The sequence below is a fragment of the Salvia hispanica genome, chromosome 5 (assembly GCF_023119035.1).
Source record: "Salvia hispanica cultivar TCC Black 2014 chromosome 5, UniMelb_Shisp_WGS_1.0, whole genome shotgun sequence".
In the NCBI taxonomy this organism is placed as follows: domain Eukaryota; kingdom Viridiplantae; phylum Streptophyta; class Magnoliopsida; order Lamiales; family Lamiaceae; genus Salvia; species Salvia hispanica.
The window spans coordinates 19,596,550-19,619,049 of NC_062969.1; the positions used below are offsets into that span (position 1 = coordinate 19,596,550).

At 35.8% G+C, this 22,500-nt stretch overlaps 2 protein-coding genes and 2 long non-coding RNA genes across 6 annotated transcripts; 2 read left to right on the forward strand and 2 right to left on the reverse strand.

Annotated features, from left to right (window-relative positions):
- Nucleotides 1-3,410: 3,410 nt before the first annotated feature.
- Nucleotides 3,411-4,719, reverse strand: LOC125187592. The gene is made up of 4 exons (XR_007170634.1): nt 4,386-4,719; nt 3,939-4,111; nt 3,735-3,807; nt 3,411-3,642 (listed from the first exon to the last, which is right to left on the reverse strand). It is a non-coding gene; the product is annotated as an uncharacterized LOC125187592 (long non-coding RNA).
- A 200-nt stretch (nt 4,720-4,919) lies between these two features.
- On the forward strand, nt 4,920-5,946 carry LOC125187593. The gene is made up of 2 exons (XR_007170635.1): nt 4,920-5,162; nt 5,660-5,946. It is a non-coding gene; the product is annotated as an uncharacterized LOC125187593 (long non-coding RNA).
- Nucleotides 5,947-13,884: 7,938 nt separating this feature from the next.
- LOC125189575 (phenylalanine ammonia-lyase-like) lies at nt 13,885-14,256 on the forward strand. The gene has a single exon (XM_048086839.1). The coding sequence runs from the start codon at nt 13,885-13,887 to the stop codon at nt 14,254-14,256; it is 372 nt and encodes a 123-aa protein (XP_047942796.1).
- Nucleotides 14,257-16,376: 2,120 nt separating this feature from the next.
- LOC125187742 (protein MAIN-LIKE 1-like) lies at nt 16,377-18,775 on the reverse strand. Of its 3 annotated transcripts, XR_007170658.1 has the most exons (3): nt 18,521-18,775; nt 17,521-17,729; nt 16,377-17,193 (listed from the first exon to the last, which is right to left on the reverse strand). XR_007170658.1 is itself a non-coding variant. In XM_048084376.1 (2 exons), exons 1-2 carry the CDS (start codon nt 18,548-18,550, stop codon nt 16,861-16,863), a joined length of 363 nt encoding a protein of 120 aa, XP_047940333.1. In that variant the 5' UTR covers nt 18,551-18,775; the 3' UTR covers nt 16,377-16,860. The 3 variants fall into 3 exon arrangements, 1 of the variants encoding a protein (XP_047940333.1); XR_007170657.1 differs by having other exon boundaries at nt 17,521-18,775; XM_048084376.1 differs by lacking the exon at nt 17,521-17,729.
- Nucleotides 18,776-22,500: the final 3,725 nt, after the last annotated feature.

Here is a 22,500-nt window from a genome sequence, read left to right on the forward strand (position 1 = left end):
GAAGAAACCATGGCAGACTCCCAACCAAGCTCCGGGATTGGGAAAACCGCCTACTTCCTATCCGGTAGGAGGTTACCAAGCCAAGCTCCCTCCTTGCCCTAAGTGCAACAGGATACACACGGGGATTTGCAAAGCAGGGACTGACACTTGCTTTGCATGTGGCAAGACTGGTCACTTTGCAAGGAACTGTCCCAACAAACCTCCAGAGATGGGAGCAAGGCCACAACTGAGAGCAATGCATGCCCTGGAAGGAAATAAGCAACACCTACATCGTCAGCCACAACGACCCAGCCTTCCATCACAAGCCAAAGCTTACGCACTAAGCCGGAACCAGTCTGAGAAGAACAAAGGGAACTTGGCAGGTATGGGAAAATTACTTGACATACCTATCATTCTTCTGTTTGATACTGGCGCCTCGCATTCATTCATATCAGCACTCTGCGTGAATACTTTACAACTACCTACAAAACCAGCCGAACCTAGAATTAGAGTAGTTTCGCCAATAGGAGGCATTGTGGAAATCAAATACCTATGCTCGAACGTAGAACTTTCTTTTGGAAATCATAAACTCATAGCCAACAACTTGAGTGTCATGTCAATGTCAGACGTTGACATAATCTTGGGGATGGATTGGCTAGCCGAAAACCATGCCACCATCTTACGCAATCAACGACAAATTTCTTTCCAGTCCCCTGGAAAAGAACCAACGAGCTTTCATGGGATTAGTATGGGGAAGCGAAAATCCGTAATCTCCGCCCTACAAGCCGCGACTCTCATGAGGAAGGGCCATCCTGCCTACCTTGTCTATCTGAGGAAGAACGAGAAGCTGAGAGAAAAACTGAAGATGTGAAAGTTGTGCGCGAATATCTAGACGTGTTTCCTGAAACTCTTCCTGGATTACCACCAGATCGGAAACTAGAATTTACCATAGATCTTGAACCTGGATCTGCCCCAATCTCAAAAGCACCATATCGGATGGCTCCAAAGGAGTTAGAAGAACTCAGGGTCCAACTTCAGGAACTAATGGACTTAGGTTTTATCCGGCCTAGTGTCTCACCTTGGGGAGCACCCGTACTCTTTGTAAAGAAAAAGGACGGAACACTAAGGATGTGCATCGACTATCGAGAACTGAATAAGCTGACTCTCAAGAATAAATATCCTCTACCAAGGATAGATGATCTGTTCGATCAACTCAAGGGGGCCAGCGTATTCTCCAAGATAGATTTGAGATCCGGTTATCACCAGCTGAAGATCCGGCCAGAAGACATACCTAAGACGGCCTTTCGAACCAGATATGGCCACTACGAATTTGTAGTAATGCCATTCGGGTTAACAAATGCCCCAGCTGTTTTCATGGATTTAATGAACAGAACTTTCCACTCATACCTCGACAAATTTGTCTTGGTATTCATAGATGACGTACTCATCTACTCGAAGGATAGGGTGAAACACGAGGAACACCTAAGAGCTGTCTTGGACACGCTCAGACATGAGAAGTTTTATGCCAAGTTCAGCAAGTGTGAATTTTGGCTTGACGAAGTAAATTTTCTTGGACATATCGTAACCGCAGAGGGAGTCCGAGTAGACCCAGCCAAAATAGAAGCAGTACAAAATTGGAAGTCGCCAACCAACCCAAATGAAATTCGTAGCTTCTTAGGATTGGCTGGCTACTATAGGCGATTCATTGAAGGATTTTCCAAGATTGCAAGGCCAATGACGCAACAACTTCAAAAGAACATCAAATTCTCATGGACTCCAGAATGTGAGAAAAGTTTCCAACTACTAAAAGAGAAGCTAACCACTGCTCCAGTACTAGCGGTCCCTGAACCGGGAACAGGCTACGTCGTCTACACTGATGCATCAAAGAATGGACTCGGCTGTGTCCTGATGCAGAATGGAAAAGTGATTGCATACGCATCACGACAACTCCGTCCCCACGAGCTAAACTATCCCACGCATGATCTAGAACTAGCTGCTGTAGTGCACGCACTAAAAATATGGAGACATCATCTCTATGGAGTTCGATGTGAAATCTTCACAGATCATAAGAGCCTCAAATACTTCTTCGAACAGAAGGATCTAAACATGCGACAGCGGAGATGGCTCGAGCTAGTAAAGGACTACGACTGTGGCATAAACTATCATCCTGGGAAGGCCAATGTTGTAGCCGACGCCTTGAGCAGGAAGACCCAGCCCTTAGCAGCCTTTTTCACCCAAAAAGAAGAACTGATAAAAGAATTCAGCAAGCTGAGTCTGGAAATGGTACGATCGCCCGAGACAGTACAAGGAATAATAGCTACTCTAGTAGTAGAACCAGACTTGAGAAACCGCATAGTGGAAACACAGAGAAGAGATGAGACACTGGAAAAGATACGGATGAAAGTGAGGATGGGCAATCAAGGGAATTTCCGTGAAGAAACAGATAGTGCACTTACCTTTGAAGGAAGGTTGTGTGTTCCTAACAATGAGAAGCTCCGAGACGAGATTTTGAGTGAGGCCCACGACACGCCATACACTGCCCACCCTGGGAGCACTAAAATGTACCACGACTTGAAGAAGAAATTTTGGTGGGAAGGAATGAAGAAAAGTATAGCATCATTTGTTGAACGATGCTTAACTTGTCAGCAAGTCAAGGCTCTGCATCAACGGCCCTATGGAAAACTACAACCGCTGGAAATTCCCGAATGGAAATGGGAACATATAACAATGGATTTTGTGACGGGACTACCCAAATCCAAGCGAGGAAATACCGCCATATGGGTAATTGTAGATCGCCTCACCAAGAGTGCCCATTTTATACCAATTTCCATTACGTACGGTTCAGAACTAGCCCAACTATACGTACGTGAAATCATACGTCTCCATGGAATACCCGTGTCAATCACATCGGATCGAGATTCAAAATTCACTTCTAGATTCTGGAGAAGCTTACAAGAAGAATTAGGCACAAAACTGAATTTTAGTACAGCTTTTCACCCACAAACGGATGGGCAGTCCGAAAGAACGATCCAGATGTTAGAAGATATGCTTAGAGCAGTAGTGCTTGATAGAGGAGGAAATTGGGAGCCAATTCTACCATTAATAGAATTCGCTTACAATAATAATTACCAAGCGACCATAGATATGGCGCCATACGAGGCCTTGTACGGAAAGAAATGCAGATCACCACTTTACTGGGATGAAGTCGGTGAATGAAGAATTTTAGGCCCAGATTCTGTAGGCGAAATGATTGAAATCGTCCGCCAAATTCGTGGACGAATCAAGGAAGCACAAGATAGACAGAAGTCCTATGCTGATGCCCGCCGAACTGAATTACAGTTTGAAATAGGAACAACACTTGAGAAACAAAACCATCACTGCAGTTAAGGTTATGTGGAAACACCACGGACAAGAGGAAGCAACATGGGAACTCGAAGATAAAATGAAGGAACGATATCCTGAATTGTTCGCCTACACCGCTCAAATTTCGGGACGAAATTTCTTTTAAGGTGGGTAGAATGTAATACCCCGTTCTAATTACATATTTGATGCACTAATCTAGATGCATAAAATAACAAGTGGTATTTGAATGTTTACAATGATAAAAGAAAGTCCGACATCGCGAGCGATTAGTAACTCCTGCTTCCATTTTAGAAAAACCTCCTACATAAGAAAATGACCACGGTAAGTAGTAAAATAAATATATATCTACCTATGGGCAAAAGAATAGGAAGTGGGGAAGAGATGAATAGTACCTAGACTTGACCTTCTTTACCACCTGCACCATCCCGGGAGCTCCGCCATCAAACAAGCTCCTTGACTCTACTTCTGCAAACGTGATGAAATTAAATAAAACAATGATGATGTTGGGATAATTTACCGAGAAAGACGCACAGCCATAACTTGTGTAGAGAATTAGAGTATAAAGGAAGGTATCAGCTTCCATTACCGACGCCTACCCAAAATTCTCTTTCACTTCCAAACTTTTATTTTCGAGCAAGTAGACGAAGAAGTTCCCAACCTCCCGATACCAAGTGTTCAAACTCTCTTTAGGAAGGAGGATTCCAAGTCTCGTCATAGAAATCTCTTATCATCCTCTCGAGGTAATGATTATCAAACCACGAGCTAAATCCTTTCAAGTTGTTATAAACATGTCATGTTAGCATGAATTCATATAGAACATAGAATCACAACCAAGCATGCTCCTAGATAATCAATCTTCAAATTCATGTGCCAATTCATGCTGAGCCAAAGTTACGTACTACTTGTGCAAAGTCTTGGAATCACATAAAAAGTAGGAAAAACTCCTAAATGTTTGACCAGCACCTTCGGAAGTTTATAACGAAAAATCTAACCGTTCAAATGAAATTTCCTTCGGTCATAATGAAGTCAGATAAGTTGTTTACCTTCCTTTAAAATTTCAGAACGATCGGACTACGTTTGAACCCCCGATCGTATAGAAAATCGACGCTGCTACTGTAGAAACCGACAGCCACTTCCGAAATTATTTCTGGAAAATCTAACCGTTAAAATTTGATCTCCTTCGGTAAGAATGATCCTTTATGAGTCTTCTACTTTTGGTTAAAATTTCGTGACAATCGGATGTTGTTTGAATTCCCGATCGTGAAGAAACTCGAGGCTGCACCTTGTGTGGCGAAAATTTAGAAAAGAAAAAGAAAGAGAGAGAGAGAGTTAGGAAGAGAATAGAGATAAATGATGATAAGAAAGAAGTTACGTATAGCAGCTAGTTTGACTCAGTAGGTAATTGAAATAATGATTTTGCTCCCTTGACTTTTGGGCCTTTCAAATATCAAATGAGTGTTAGACTAAAATTAATTAGTCCTTATTTGGAATTCATTATTTATGATTGAATTAATCGCTCGAGATAAAATTCTCTTGAATTAATTTTGAGTAAGTGGGTTTGTATGTAAATCCTCAAGTTTATTAAATTAATTAATCTCTCGATTAATTAATACCAATAATTAAATCTACGGGTTTAATTAAAGTGAATGAGTTTATGAAAGAGAGAAGGAAAATAGGATGCATATCCTAAGAGCATATCATCCGCTATTGTTATTTCTTTGAAGCTAAATAGTTTATTATCTTTTATTGGACAAGGTCCATCGCAAGGAATTTAACTCCAAGTGGGTTAATATTGTCATACGGAGTAAGAAGCATACGAGGTGCACTTTCTTATCCTACAATGGATAAAAGTATAAAGTATTGTTTTATGATGATTAATTATGAAAATAATGTTGTCATGCCTTAAATGTTTTGTTTTATGTATGATGCCTATCTGTTTGGTTATACCGAATGTGCTATGCCAAATAAAGTAAGAAATCGAATTCGGGTCCCAGCAAGGGGAGAGTCCCTACTCGGACTAGTGTACACATGGACCGTGTGTCATCGAGAGGGTTGGCCGGTCCGGTGCTCGTGGAAAGTGGCCACTTTCCCGGCACCAGAAGAAAAGTTCAGATATGGCGAATTACAGAAGGAACTAAGACTGATCAGTCAACTTTTAAAGTAAAAGAATTTAGTAAGCTTGGGTCATTTTCAGAAAAACCCCGAGTATTACTTGTATGATGGCTTGACAATATTTGTTTTTATATATTGTATTTTTCGGCAACGTGTGCACTGAGTACCCCTGTACTCAGCCCTGCATGTATTTCTAAATGTGCAGGTTGAGCTCTGATGGAGTGGAGTGTGCTGAATCAACTATCTTATCCTACTACTGTATGCCGAATAAAGAAATCTACCCTACTAGTGTGTACTACTCTCGGAGGTTCATGTCTTCATACATGTAACCGCGTTCCAGTCGCTTCCGCTGTTTTATTCCATAAATTGAGATCCCTATTTCTAAAGAAACTCTGATGTGTGCTATGTTGTATTGTAAGAACCTTAACTCGATTTTGCATAATCGAGTATTGATTAAGCGAGTATTGTGTGTGAAAATCCTTTTTATCTAAAGATTGTCCTTCTATTCCATCCCAAGTCATAATCCAATGAGCTTAGTTATACTTAGCAAAGTTGGGTCGTGACAGATTCACTGTGAAAGGTTTTGCAACTTTGCAAGCAATCTAAACAATATACCAATCAACAAAGTAAAAACTTTAAGTATAATCATATTTGTAATGTAGAAAAAAAAAAGAGCAATAATAAATAAATGAAGATGCATGTAACCTCCATAACTAATCTTCCCCATAATATATAAATACGTGTACAAATTAAAACAAGCTCGATCAAATTTAACAATATATTTTATTCATAAAGGCATTCATAATGAATGCTTGCTTCTGATACATATTACTAGCTCATCCCACACACACACACGACAAGAGCATAATTGCTGTTTATTGACACACACACACACACACACACACATACAACAATAGCAGCATACTTATTGCTTATTCATATTCATTACTACAATTAGAAGAGTATATCAGCAATGAGAACTCATCAAATATTAATCCTGATGAAAAGCGTCACCGCTGTATTCAGAATGAATCCAAGCACCGGCGAAAGCACAGAGCCAACAATAACCGGAATGGCGGTTAAGACACCGGTGGCAGTGTTAAGGACTGGGCAGATGGTTTGGTTGAGAGGAAGGGTGATGATGAGGCTGCATGGTAAGGTTCCACCGAGGATGGCGGGGATGGTGAATAGCGTGTCATTTATTAGGTTGGGTACAGTAATGTTAAGGACTCCATTCACACCGGTGACGCCCCTCCCAACCGTGATCGTGCCACCGCCGATTGAGGCGGAGCAGTTCAGCACCACAGGCACTCCCGGTATCCCCGTTGCACCTGGCAAGCAGTTACCGGAGGGCGTGCAGCAAACTCGCCCCCCGACTGTGATTGTATTCAGCGGTTGGCCGTGGGCCAGAGGAGTTGCAACGGCGAAGAGGAGGAGAGCCACCATAATTAAGGCCATTTCTAAGGATGTTTTTTGGTGTGGGATGTTTTTGGTTTTGGTGTGGTAAAATATGAGGGACTCAACCCTATTTATAGTAAATATTGATGAGAATGGAATTGTATTTAATTTATCTCTAGAGATTAAATTATTTGATTAAGAGATAATGCACCTCTAATCCAAACAGTTTACCTACTGCGCCAAACCTACACACTATTGTAGTTTACTTATTTTATACAAAACAATATATGGACGTTTATTAATTTCATTATGAATTGATATTACTATATGATTTTTCTTTGAAGGGATACTACATGATATCCATATAGTTATATTCAAACATAAATAATTTTTAATGTGTTTTATTCATAAAATCTCAATCATTAATAAATGATTTTTATAAAAATTGTAAAATTGAAAATATCAATAATATTTTTTAATATATTATAATAAATGTATTTGTATAAAATAAAACAAACAATGCATTAAAGTACAGATAATACTCTATTGCATAGCCAATATCAATCAATGACCACTTGAAAATGAGTTCACAATATACTAAAGCTTTCAGATATTAATATATTTTAACAAAAATTATCAACAAACATTAAGAAAACTAATTTTTAATGATAAAAAAAGAATCGAGACGCAATTATTTCCTTAGGATTTTTTTCAAAAAATAACAACAATTTAAGACGTAAAAGAAAACGTTCCAAATTAAAGACAAATTAACTTAATCTTTTACTCCCTCTGTCCCACAAAAGATGTCACATTTCCCTTTTTGGAAAAAGTTTTCTCTCACATGAATATAAAAATTATATTTTCTCTCTCCATTTAACATACAAAACCAAACCTCCTAAAATCCCTTGCCGTTCCACAAATGTGACATCTTTTGTGGGACGGAGGGAGTAATTCTTTATGACACTTCCATTATTTGCATCCTCTAATTTAAGTTGGGATGTCAACAGTGAGGACATTTTTAGAAGCGTTGATGGTAAATTTAGAAATACTACAAATTAGCATTCTTAAATGTATTAAAAATGTCTTTAAAAGTTTTTTTTTTTTTTTTTTTTTTTTTTTTTTGCTATAGTGAAAGGAATAAAATCATCAATTTGTTGAATCTAACAATTTTCGTGATTATCTTGATGTCAACGTAATACATTAAAAATATTAACACAATGACATGACACATGTCATCCACAGCTACAAACGAGTGTATCAACACAATTTTATTGAAATTGTACAATATTTGTTTGAAAATGACGATTTCCAACGTATCTAAGATATGCATAGCGACATGTTTGGAGTAGCTACTGGCTAGGGTTACTGTAAATATCATAAATACTAGAAGTCAGATTGCCCTTTTTTATCAATCAAACAAGTTTCTTTAAGTATATGGTGTAGCCTAAATTTGTCTGACAATTTTGTTTACTTTGAGCTATAGGAATACTTTTTAGAAGTATCACACACATCCTTATCAACTTGTTTAGTGACTATATTTATATGGTTAAGTAATTCAATGAATCACATGTGCAGTTAATATACCAAAATTGATCGCCTTCCACCAAAAACAAATTTTAATTATAATATTTTCAAATTTCAAATAAACATAAAAATCAAACCTCAAAAATGTGTACTTAATACAAAAAATCACTAATATAAAATAGTTAATAAAAAAACTTATAATCTATATCTATACATATATAAAACAAGAGTTTTGAAGACATTTATAAAAATATTATATTAAATTAAAAATTATAATTTAATTAAAATTGTTTTTAGTATAATCCACGACAGCTTCAGAAATATCCTTACTATTTGTTAATACATGTATGATTGTATATTAATTACACAAATATTAATTACTATTATCATCACCACAATTATCCACAAAACGTACGTTAATCACAGTTATGTAATTTAGAAAAAATAATTTTATTTTTATCTTAAATGGGACAAGTAAAAGGATAAAATTAAAATTGTAATTAAAAAATTACAATATTTAAGTAGTAAACTCTTTTTAAATTCCCATTTTAAAGCTTGCAAGGATAATTGATCGTGTAATACATTACAGAGTAAAAGTCAATTTTGATCCTAAACATACGACCAAAATACGAATTTGGTCCAAAAAATTCACTTTTTGAAAAAAAAGTCCATAACAAATGAAATTCTTGTCGGAGTGGTCCTTTTTTGACGGTTCCGTAAAAAAACGGTCATGCCACTGTGCAATTAGCTTTGATTGTTAGGTTTTTTACGGAACCGTTAAAAAGGACTAATTCGTCGACATTTTCATTTGTTATGGACCTGTTTTTCAAAAAAGTGAATGTTTTGGACCAAATTTATATTTTGATCATATATTTAGAACCAACATTGACCTTTATTCTACGTAATGTCTTCGAAAGTTAATTCTTTGTCCAATATATATATGTTGTTGTAGTTCTTTTCCTTTAAACTTAGGAAAGTGAAAAGGTTTCTTATAACATTATCCTTAAGTGAGACAAGTCAAAGGTTGTGGAATATATATTTGATTATAAATATACAACTTTTTTTATTTTAATTTTAATTTTAATTCTTTTTCTTTGACTATATATATATGGCATGCGGTAGCTATAACATGATGGGGTTAGGAGCCCCTTGCACAGCGGAAGACTTATACAAAACAAATAAATCAGACACGGATCTATTTGACCGATTATGCGATTAATCAATTCACATGTTAAACAGATAATTGCATGCTAGAACGCAAATAATTCATGCTTAGAAAATATAAATCCTAAACATGATTTCTACGGTTTAGGGTTACCGATATTGATTCTCCAAAGAATCGACGATTGCTTGCGCCTTCTCCACGATGATGATCTTGAGTACTAAACCACGGATCTTCTCTCTGGTTCTCGAACTGTATCTCGATATCAGGGTGGGCTGATCTTATCAAAATACTAGGACTCGAATAAAGAAGACAGAAGAAATCCTTCTCCAATTAGGAGATAAATTCGAACTCCTCTAGGTAGAGGGGGACGAAAATTATGAGTAATAATAATGAATGATTTCTGTCTCCTTTATTCTCCTATTTATATTAAGTTCCTTTTGGGCTCAGATAGGGATCTATGGAAGGTTTTGGATATGGGCTCCCCCAATTAGCTTTTTACTAATTAAATTGAACCCACAATTTAATACAAGCTTATATTGGAATATTACGAGCAGTCACTACAGAAGTAATATTGAACTCTCCCCATCCAAATCCGAAATTACAAGTAATCCGGGTTTCCACTTTGTTTATTATTTATTTCTCGCGCTTAAGATATAAATGTTCATTAATTAATTAATGTCCGCTATGGACTTAATTAATTAATATCTTATTAATTCCAAGAGTGGACTTAGCAAGAATCATTTATTTATTATTCATAGAGTAATAAAACTCCAACTGGCCAGTTTTCCGAATAATAATACCTTGTTCGAGCTCCTCTTGAGGACATTATCAAACGAGACTCACCTCGCGCACGATTCAACATAATAGCAATCCTAGCACCGCTAGATATTAATCACCACTACCCAATATATCGGGATTATTGGGTTGCGAAAAACTCGCACCATTTGATAAGTCAAAGTAGTGCATAATCAATACCGTATGCTCAATGCTAACCTATGTAGATTAAGAAATAGTATTTTATCAAGACCAAGTCTTTCAATAGATAGCATAAAGACACGTCTTGCTGTTAGATCCGTTCAGTGCTATACCACACCAATGTCATCTTATTTCAGTAAGGCTTAGAAATATGCGGACTGACATTGCAACCTTTCATGATAGGTAGCCAAAGCCTATCTAGGTTGTGAAATTCTTCTTTTTCTTTTGCAAAGCATTGCATAGATCTGACCGTGTTACCTTAAAGTGGACGCCGCACACAACCGGTCTACTAAGCAAAAGACTTAGACTTTGTTTACTTCTTATGCATTTAAATGTTTGTAAAACATCTTATAAATGCACAAGCAAACACAATGTAATAATAATAGTGATTCTATTCGTGCGAGACTGCTCGAATAATATTGAATCGGGTTAAAAGTGGATTGTAGAGTTTTACGTATACAAGCAAGATTCTATTCGCGCGAAACTTGCTCGAAACATGCTTTTCAGTATACCAAACCTAACATAACGATGACCAACATTTGGAGGTTTTCTGGATCTGTTGTGAAGATGAGACGCTTGTTAGACAATGTGCATGCATTTGGGGATATTGCTAGGTGTCAGAGTGCATATATATGGAGGTATCATAGTTTTATAAACAAATCGAGATTTGATTTCATATTCGTGAGTATTTTAATCGAAATGATATTTGAGTTGTCCGTATTTTCAATTTCAATATTCACTAGTCTCGAATCGAACAAATATTTTAAAACTAGTTTATATGTAGGAGCACTATAATAGTAAATGTGATTTGTATTTGAATCAAGATAATTATCGAATTATCAGTTATTGATTAGAATATTTACGAATAACGAGTATATATGTACATTATAATTTTTGAATATTGAATCAAATATCATAATTCTATCATAATTCTGTATTTTTGTATAAATAAAAATATATGTGTTAGAGCTTCGCAAGGTTAGGTAGGGGATAATGGATGAGAAGGATAATATGTAACAATGCACGATGTGATGGTTGCACAGTAGGTGTATGATAATTACATAGACGAGATCTACCTAAGAGGGTGATTATGTTGTAGGATATTATTTTAACCAGCTGTAAATGCAATTTTTCATGGGGTAAAGCTCATGATTCAGGGTTATTGCAGTTTGAAAGTGCTATCAGAGTTGGAGTGAATATGATGTTCAACTTGATAATATAGTTTTATTTGATTTTAGTATTAATTCAATATATATTTAGTGATGAAAATCAATTGAGTTATACTCCCTCCTTCCCGGATAATTCGGGTCACTTTGACCGGGCACGGGTTTTAAGAATTGTAATGAAAAATGGGTTGAAAAAGTTAGTGGAATGTGGGTCCTACCTTTATATATTAGTTTTATAATAAAATGTGAGTAGGATTGAGTTAGTGGAATATGGGGTCCACTACCAAAAATGGTAAAAGTGAAATGAGACAAATTATGTGGGATGGACCGAAATGGAAAACTGAGACGAATTATCTGGGACGGAGGGAGTACATCGCACGAATGTGATACTAATTTAATATATAAAGTGACAGCTTTAGAGAAACAAATTTGGGCGGGAAAATGAGATACAGATTTCATATTATCGAGAAAAGCATTAGAGAAAGGAGAGAATGAATCTTCATTTTGCATATTACCGAGAAATTGAGCGGTGACGAGCTGGGTGGTGTTGAGCTAAATTTGAAGTCTGGTTGATTTTTTATTTGAACTTCGAGTGTCGTCGTGTCATCATACATGATGTCACTCTTTCTCTTAAACGCTTCCGCTAAGATATTATTACCTTTCACAATTACGTTTTGGAGCCTCATTTACTGTTAGATTATTTATTTTGATAACCCTTGTCTTTGCATTTAAATGTTAAGGCATTACTCTTATTTTTTCTCTGTTATTTGAATATTAAAAATTTTAGTCAAATTCTTTATTGAAACTAGAAGTGCTCATGGTCCAGGAACCGACGGTTACAGTTCGGAACCGCCGGTTCTGGTTTTAGAAATTGTTGATCCGGAATCGAACCGCTAGGGTGTTTTGCGGTTACGGTTCCGGTTCCAAAACCGCAGGTTTCGGTTTTGGTTCCAAACCGGCAGTTCTCCGGCAGTTTTTTACGGTTCCGAACCCCCGGTTTTTTGCGGTTCCGGCTTGATTTCACAATTTTTCGAGGTTCCGGTTTGGAACTGCCCGGAACCGTCGGTTCTGGCAGGGTTTCGGTTCGAAAATTTTTGAACCTGAACCGAACCAAGTTTCAAAAAGCAACGGTTTCGGTTCGGGTAAATTCTCACAGTTTCAGTTCGGAACCATAACCGTCGGTTACGGTTTCGATTTTAACCGTCGGTTCGGTAAACCTTGGGCAGGTCTAATTGACACCCATCCAAAAAAATTTCTATTTCTTAAAAGTTCCATTAATTGCGACCACCCGTATTTATTAACCATAGAAAGGGTGGTCGTGACAGTTTGGTATCAGAGCCAAGTTTCATTCCGCTTTGGACCCAATAGTCTTTTGTGAGTCATAGTCTAGACTTGTATCGATAGACTAAAGTATTAAACGTCGAAGCCTCAAAACCAAAACTCGTCACGCCCAACTACGAAAGAAGAGGTACAAATATTTTCATGTTTTTCGAGATAAATGATTGAATTTTTGGAATTAAATTGAAAAAGATTGTCTTTGTGAAAATGGCACTTTTGTTTATTGGGAATTTAAAGTTAATGCTATGGCTTTTGAAAAAAATGTTGGAATTATATGAAATGTGAGATGCTATGTGAATATGTAATTGCTTTTACTTGACTATAAAGCATGATGATGTCGAATGTGATGGATATTGTAGTATGCATGTGAATTTTTATTAGGCAAAACACATCATCAAATCCCTGTACTTTGATTATTTATTTTAATAAGTTCTTATACAATTTTCTCGTTTTAACAAGTCCTCATACTTTTATATTCGATATATTCCAATCCTTATTTAACGGAACAGTTAACTTTTCTGTTATAAAATAACACATCTTATATTAATTATTTAAATCTATTCCACTTAATATCCTAGTCGGAAAATGAGTATCAATTTTTTGAAACTGCCCCTTCCCACACTCTCTCTTTCTCCCTCAAACACTGTGTTGCAGCCTGGTATCGTATAACGCTAAGAGAGCTATAATCACACCCAATAAATTCAAGAACCAATTTTTTGTGGAGTGGTCTTCTGCTTAAAGTTGCTGTTCTTTTCAATTAGAAATTAATGAGAGCAAAATGGCAACAGGTTCTTGAACGCTGGAATATTTGGAAACGGAACGGAATCAAACCACACGCTGCCGCACACGGCAACGAGAGCGACGATGCTGGTCCGGATCAACACCCTACTCGAAGGCTACTCCAGCATCCGATTTGAAATCCTTGAAGCCATTACCAAATTCTTGAACCAGAACATCCCCATGTCTCCCTCTCCGCGGCACATCACGGCCTCCGGCATTCTCGTGCCCCCTCTCCTACATCGCTGGGCTCCTGACCGGCCGCCCAATTCCAAGGCCGTGGGCCCCACCGGAGAGCTCCTCAACGCCGAGGAAGCCTTAAAGCTCGCCGGCGTCAAGGGCGGCTTCTTCGAGCTCCAGCCCAAGGAAGGCCTCGCCCTCGTGAACGGCACCGCCGTGGGCTCGGGGATCGCCTCCATCGCCCTCTTCAACGCCAACAGCCTCGCTCTTCTCTCTTAGATCATTTTTTCTTGTTTTATCTTTTTCTTAATGTTTGGTTGATATTTTCCAACTAGGATATTAGGTGGAATAGATTTAAATAATTAATATATGATGTATTATTTTATAACGGAAAAGTTAACGGTTCCGTTAAATAAGGATGGGAATATATCGAATATAAAAGTACGAGGACTTATTAAAACGAAAAAATTGTATAAGGACCTATTGAAATAAACAATCAAAGTACAGGAATTTAAGGATGTGTTTTGCCTTTTTATTACTTGGGGAAATTTATTAATAAATGTTTGAAATGCAAATTTAAGTCGAAGAACTTATTTATTACTTCCACGAGTGACAAAATATCTTTATATAGATATATGATTGGAGTTACATGATTATGTAGTTGTCAAACACAAAGCATAATGTATTTGATTATGATATAGATGGATACGAACAGTATGATTTTTTGAAATTGGTTTCAATGCACGGTTCCATATATGTGTGTTTTTAATTGAGACATTGTTCTTTAATTTCACGGTACATAACCAATCATAAACGTATACAAATTTAAATATTAGCACTAAATTAATGAAAGAGAAATAAAATTTTATAAAAATAATAAATATATAAAATAAGACTGAACCCTTAAAGAAAGATGAAAATTTTGGCTCTACAAATTCAATCGATATACAATAAGACCAGAAGAAACCAATAAAATTAAGTCGAATCCAATCCAATTACCGGCTACAATATATAATCAAAAATTCAATATATAAGGAACCAATTTATGTTCAAATGCTATAGTTTATATGTAGCAATATCTATACAAATTCATTAGTAAGACCCAAAAATAACTTATCTATAAATATATCTACATGCTCAAACATCTCAAATTTTACAACAACCAATCATTCAATAATTGAGAACTAACGAATGAATCACACTAAATTAACAAAGACAATCCCATTACTTATATAAACATAATATCTATAATTTTATGATTCTAAATAACCAATGCTAATAAAACACAAAATGATCAATATCTAGAGTCTAAAAGTTGATATTGACTCTGCTAAGAAATGTACTTGCTTTAAATGGATAACAATTTCAAAGTTTCGTGATTGAATTATTCGGGCATTATGCGCATGGGTTGGGCCTGCATAGCCCATTTGGCCAATGTAGCTTCACTATTAAACTATCCATTTTGATGGCTCCGTTGAGCAAGCGGTTGTCGCTTCCATCTTACACAGCATGCGCTTCGCCTCCTTCGATCGACCCCATGAATTATTTCTACCTTACGCTCGATCTCACTGCGACATACTTCTCTGGCATCCGTCTCTAGCTCCACCTCACCCTCAATTGTTGTATGGTCTCGCTAACACAATTGATCGATTGGTGCGTGGCCTCGCTAACACAATTGATCGATTGCTGCGTGGCCTCTTGATTCTTAAGAGCCTTTGAAATTAAATTATTATTTGAATTTTTTGCGTGGGAGAATGCTTACAGATTTTGGCTCTATTTATAAGGGATGAAGCTAGGAGAATAAGCTATTTTTTTTCCACAACAGGCAATACACATTAGATACAACCCTCTCTTTTTACCCCACTTACAGTATGTGAAAAAAGGAAATTGTGCCTTTATGGTTGGGATGCACACTCTATCTCAGATTTTCTTTTCAAAGAACATGGCCCAAGACTGAGATGATAATAAATCTAATTGCCTAATTCAAACTTCACCTTGAGATGCAGAGAAGCTCTTAATCCAAATTAGCTATATTGGATGCCTAATCTATCTCTAAATTCTTTTTTTATTTTTGTATTTTAATACACTTTGCATCACTTTTTATAAATTGATTTGCAGCTTTATGTACACCATTGGTTGACATCCATTTATCATCATCAATCATTCTCATTTTTTATGAGCTATATCTACTTTTTCTTTTTCATGCTGTTAACTGTTGGTTGAGAAATTGTAAAGTTAGTTTCTTTAAAATAATTCTATTGTCTAATGGTTTAAGAAATATAAATGCAGTTTTAAAAATACAATTAAAAAAATCATTATAAATTTTTTGCAAATCTATAAAAAATCAATACCAAATTCAATATAAAAAAAATCAATACTTAACAAATTTCAATACCAAATTCAATAAAAAAAAACAATACTTTATATACACAAAATACTTAAACAATAAACTTACATCGATGCACATGGAATGTTGTCCGTATGCATACGTATCATCACAAAATCGGGTCTCAAAGTGAGCATTATCTTCCACACCTGTCGGACCTCCAATGTCTTTCTTTTTACCCATGGAAGCCTCACAAATATTATGATATAACGTAGTAAGTGTAGCACTTGCTCAACTAATCATAGAGGCAATTCCAACATCCCGAAGTATGGTCAACCACATCAGAGGTATGTTATACCCTGAGCCATCGGGTAATATCAAGCCCTCCAATAGCACAAGCACAATCATACGTGCTCGTTGAATGTAGGCTTCATCTTCTAGATCATCATCCAACGGTTCCCTCGCCATCCTATTTATTAAAGTCGATGCCAAAATACCGTTTTTCTTTATCTCACTTTGATGTGGATAGAAGCCCAACAGATTACCACATAGATTCTTCACCCATATTCACAATAACCATTTCCTGTAAAAGGAAATCCATCTACACGTAGACCCATAGCACTTGAACGTCCAAGGTAACAGTAGTCTCCTACAGGAAGATGGAAGGTATGTGTTTCTGGCCTCCAACGTTCAACTAAGCCTGTTATCAAAGCATGATCTACATCTAGAGACTTCCCAAGATAATAAACTCCACCAAAACCAAATCTGCAGACATAATCAATCACGCATATGTGATGATTATCTATTTTCCAAAAATGCCCCTCAAAGCGCCAAATATTGAATGGAGTTGTTTCCTCGCCTGTCCACGCCTTACGAGATATATGACTACCCTAATAAAATCAACAATTAACAACATATTCAGTTATAAACCAAAAATTCTATAAATATATATGAATCAAAGTTTGACATTCTCTAACCATAAATCAAAATTTCATACAAACCAAATAAATAGAATCACTTAAAAAGAGCACTTATAAATCAACAATAATTTAATAATTAACAAATTTCAATACCAAATTCAATAAAAAAAATTCAATGATTAACAAATTTCAATACCAAATTCAACAAAAAAAATCAATACCTAACAAATTTCAATACCAAATTCAAAAAAAAATTCAATACTTTAAATACACAAAATACTTAAACAATAAACTTACATCGATGCACATGCAGTGTTATCCGTATGCATACGTGTCATCACAAAATCGGGTCTCAAAGTGGGCATTCTCTCCCACACCCACAACTGTAGGAGTACCGTCGGACCTCCAATGTCTTTCCTTTTATCCATGGAAGCCTCACAAAGAGTATGATATAACGTAGTAAGTGCAACACTCGCCCAATTAATCATAGAGGCAGCCCCAACATCCTAATGTATGGTCAACCACATCAGAGGTATCTTATACCCTGAGCCATCGGGTAATATCAAGCCCCCCAACAGCACAAGCACAATCATACGTGCCCGTTGAATGTAGGCTTCATCTTCTAGATCATTATCTAACGGTTCCCTCGCCACCCTATTTATTAGAGTCGATACCAAAATACCGTTTTCCCTTACATATATTTTTTTTTATATAGTACAAGTGGCGGATATTTACTCTCACCACGTACATACATGGAAAAAAGCCTCAAATAGAATCAACTAAACACACAAAAATCATATATAATCATTCCTGACACTGAGCTACGCTTAGTGACTTTCTTGTCGTCACTCATATGTTGCATGCTAACCTCAATTTTCCCCATTCTACACTAAGCATAGTAGCATCCATCTTGAAGTGTATTTACCAAATTGTCAATATAATTCATGATTTCCAACCACTAGGTTAGTATAAACTCACCCCACAAATTCTTCAAATACAAGACATACACATTTTAGAACATAGAATCGAAAACTATAATCAAAACTGACCTAAAATTAAAACCTCAAATTCAAAAATCATTTCAAACTACTCATCCACTTAGACTCTTCTGAGATATTTTTCACAAAATGGAAACCGGGTTCCCAAAAAATCAAAAGCAATTTAGAACATAGAATTGGTAGCAAGTAGTCAATTCATATAGAAATATATATGAATAAGTAAATCTAGTACTAGAATGAAATATGAGAATACAAACATAAAACAGTAGAATTCGAAGTTTAATAAAGCAAAATAATACCGTATGCGAAAATTTTTCAATGCCGTCCATTCCGATAAGTGTGATGGCTCATCTCTTTGAATTTGAAATTGATAAGATAATCTGACCATCATTCCATCTAAATGAATATAGAAAAAACATAAATTGGCCTACTTCTACTTCCTCAGGAGGGATATCTCTCAAAATGAGAAAGAATTTGATGTTGGAGTGAATTTTATAATTGCTGCGAATTCTTAAATTGATTCCAGTTTCAACTGTAAAAGTCTATAAAATAATAGTGTCAAAAGTCTGTAAAAAAGTACTACAAATTCAGACATTGGAATCCACAGCATTGACCACAATAATGAAGGGGAAAAAAAACAGTGACTAGTGGCGGATGAACCGATGAAGGGTGGATATAATCATAGAGCAAAGAGACAAAGTAAATGATAGAGCCTTACCCGGAACTCTTTCCGAAAAAGGTACCAAATTTCGGGACGAAATTTTTCTAAGTGTGGTAGGATGTAACATCCCGGATTTTAGAACCCTAATTTTAGAGCCCTAGAATTTATTATTTATGACGTGGAAGATGCGAATTATTTGATAAGTGAAGTGAATTTATTGCATGAGTTTCTTTGACCGGGAAGTTTGAAAAGTCAAATTTGTTGACTATGTGATGTGGCATGTGAAATTATTTGTTTTAAATGTGAGTCTTATGTGATAATTTAATTATTAAGGGTGAGTGAGAATATTAGAGAAAATTTCCATAAATACTATAACCCTATTCCTCATAGTTGGAATTTTCGACCCCTATGATTTTGGAGAAGGAAATTCTATTTTTCCGGATTTAATTTAATTCTTGGGATATTTATCCAAATTAAATCCAAGACCCAATTGTTCCTTATTTTTGTTGAGAAAAATCGAGCCCCCTTATTCCTTGGTGATTTTCGAAAATCACCTATTGTGGGAAGGAAAGAATTATTTTTATTTTAATTGATCCCTTATTTGATTTCCTTCCATACCTAGAATTTAAATATTCTACCAAATCTTTCCATACCTCAAGAGATCTTGTCTTACCCTATTCTAGTTAATATAAAAAAATCACATGCCTTAATTAAAGCATAGTACACGCCTAGTTTCATTCTCCAAGTGGGAGGATTCCTTTTTATATTTATTTATTTTGCTCCGTGATATTTTATTCTACTCCGTAAAATATACCAAAACGAAATCTTGGCTAATTGGGAGCCATATATTTCGAAAATTTCATGTCTTGATACCCTATTCTATTTTTGTTAATTCTTCTTCCCTACTCCATAATATTTATTTATTTATTTAATTGTGGAGAAATAGAATCTTACCATGTATTCTAAAGATCTTATTGGACTCTATAAATAAGAGCCAAGACCCCAACCCTAGTTCATTATTTTCGCCCCCCTCATATTTTCGTCCCCCTCTCTTCTTCTTCATACTCTCTCAATTTTCTTACACTTTACTCCATAAATCCTTCATCTTTTGAGAAGAAATCGAAGTTTAATCCGAGGATATTGAAGAACCAAGTCTCTACCTTATTTCTACTAATTGATTTTCTCTAAAAAAAGGTATTTTTGCTTAAGAGTTATGTTGTTCTTCTTCTACCCCTTCTTTTCTTTTTCTTCCAACCGATTTAATCGGTGTTCTTGAACCTTCATGCATATTAATTGAGTGAAAAAGGGATAAGAAGGGATATGGGAACATGTGTGTGTGTGTGTGTGTGTGCCGAGAGTGTGTGAGGTGTGTGTGTCGTGTGTGTGTGTTATGCGTGTGAGTGTGTGTTGTGTAGTGTGTGCTTGATGGCTAAATACTTTTGTATGACATATGATGATAGATCTAGGGTTGAGATGCTAAGAAATATATGTAAGCTAAGCGTGACTTGAAATTAGTAATTTGTGATGAGTGTGACTTGGAATTATAAGTTATGAAGATTAAGGTGAATCGATGGGAAAGAGGGAAGTAACGAGACATGCATAAGTTAAGAGTCATAATTGAAGCTAATTTGTGAATATGTGCCTATGTGAATTTAAAGGTGAAACCTCGGTTGCGAAGCCAGATAACGGAAAAGCGAAACTACTTGAAATCTAAGCAGTCGAGGTGGGCTTTACTCTCAAAAACTCTCTTTTATTTTGTCAAAGATAATTATCGGAGCTATAAGGGTGGTTTAACTGTTATGCCATGCCTATGTTTGTTTTATTGTGAGATTGTGTGCCTGATGCCTAGTTTGTGAGTTCGCTCCATTGGGCTATAGGGCTATGGATATGATATACGAATTCGGGTCTGAGTATGGGCCGCAAACCCTACCAGGCTGTGTACACGAGGGGATCGGGAGCCGTCCTAGCTAGTCGGCCGGTCTCGTGGGCGAAAAGCGTGGCCACGCTTTCGTCGCACCATGGAAAGATTGTGATATGTGGATGTGGAATTTGATGAGAAAATGGGGAGTTATTTTGATTGGCCAATCTATGAAAATATTTTGTGATACTCGATGATATTTTATTTTGATAAATTGTAAAACTCGAGTTCACTTGGTAAGGGTGGCATAACTTGTAAAATGTTTTGGCAATGAGTTCACTGAGTATTTCAAAATACTCAGCCCTGCATGTGTTTTCCTTATGTGCAGGTTGAACGATGACGAGCGGTGGCGGGTGTTGAGCATGATAATTAATTAAGATGGATATCTGAAACATCAAGCGTAGTTGTGTCTTCATACATAGCTACTCTTTCTCTTGGTCGTTTTCCGCTGAGTTTGATACACTGATGCTTATTTCGGATAGGTTGCACTCTTCTTTCGAGTCAGAGGTTTTAGACTATCTTGTGGTTTTATCTTGGAAAACTATGTCATACTCTTGACATTGTTGAACGTCATTTATTACACCTTCCTTTTTATTCGAGTTTCGAGGTTAAGTTATTGCTTTAAACACTCTGATAGTTCTTTCAAATCTTTCGGTCAACACTCTTTAATTGAAACCCTAGCCTTCATTCATTTCTTTGAGTCCGTTTTGGTAGCAGTCGCCGCATTTATTATACCCTAGGAAAGCGGGCTGTCACAAATGGAGTCTATCTTTTATACTATTAATATTATAATGGATTGTGGACATAAAAGAAAAATAGTATTGTGCGGGGTTTGTATTGTAAAAAGTATCCCCTCCACTGTCATTCTAGATCACTGTCATTCTAGATGACTCATTTTTTTTTTTGGCAAAAAATATTTTATTCTCTCTTACTTTATTCTCTTTTCGTCTCTCTGTCTACTTTATATTTTTTTTACTTAATTCATTTAAAATATTTTTCCTTAAATCTCGTGACGAAAAGAAATGCAATATCAAAACGATTCTATAAATGGTAGACAGAGAAAATAATACTCTTTTCGTCCCACTAGAAATGAAACATTTGTTTTTCGATTTGAGATTTTATGTAGTGTTGTTTTGTGAAGTAATGAGAAATAAAGTAAGAGAAATGAAAAAAATAGAAATAATGTTATTTCCATTTTAGCAAACGTTTCATTTTTAATAAAACAATTTAAAAGAAAAAAATGTTATATATTTATGGGATTTTATATAAATGAATTGTAGAACGTCTCTAGAGTAACATTCCAATTTATTGGTTTTTGTTTTCGAAAATATTTCTTTCTCATTTTGCTTATTTTGGATTTTTTGGATAAATTTAATCATCTTTGTGTTCTCTTATTTCTCTTTCTTATCTTCTCATTATCTATCTTAATTAATTTATCTTTATTTTATACTCCATCCTTTCATAATTAAGTTTTCGAGTCGACTTGACACATGTTTTAAGAAATGTAATAGAAAATAGAAAAAATAAGTTAGTAAAATGTATGTTCTGTTTTTATATATTAGTTTCATAATAAAATATGAGTGAGATGGGTTAGTAATATATGCGATCCATTACCAAAATAGTACTCCCTCCGTTCCATAGTAATGGAGACAAAACTTTTCGGCACGGAGATTAAGAAAAATTGTGTTATGTGAGTTAAG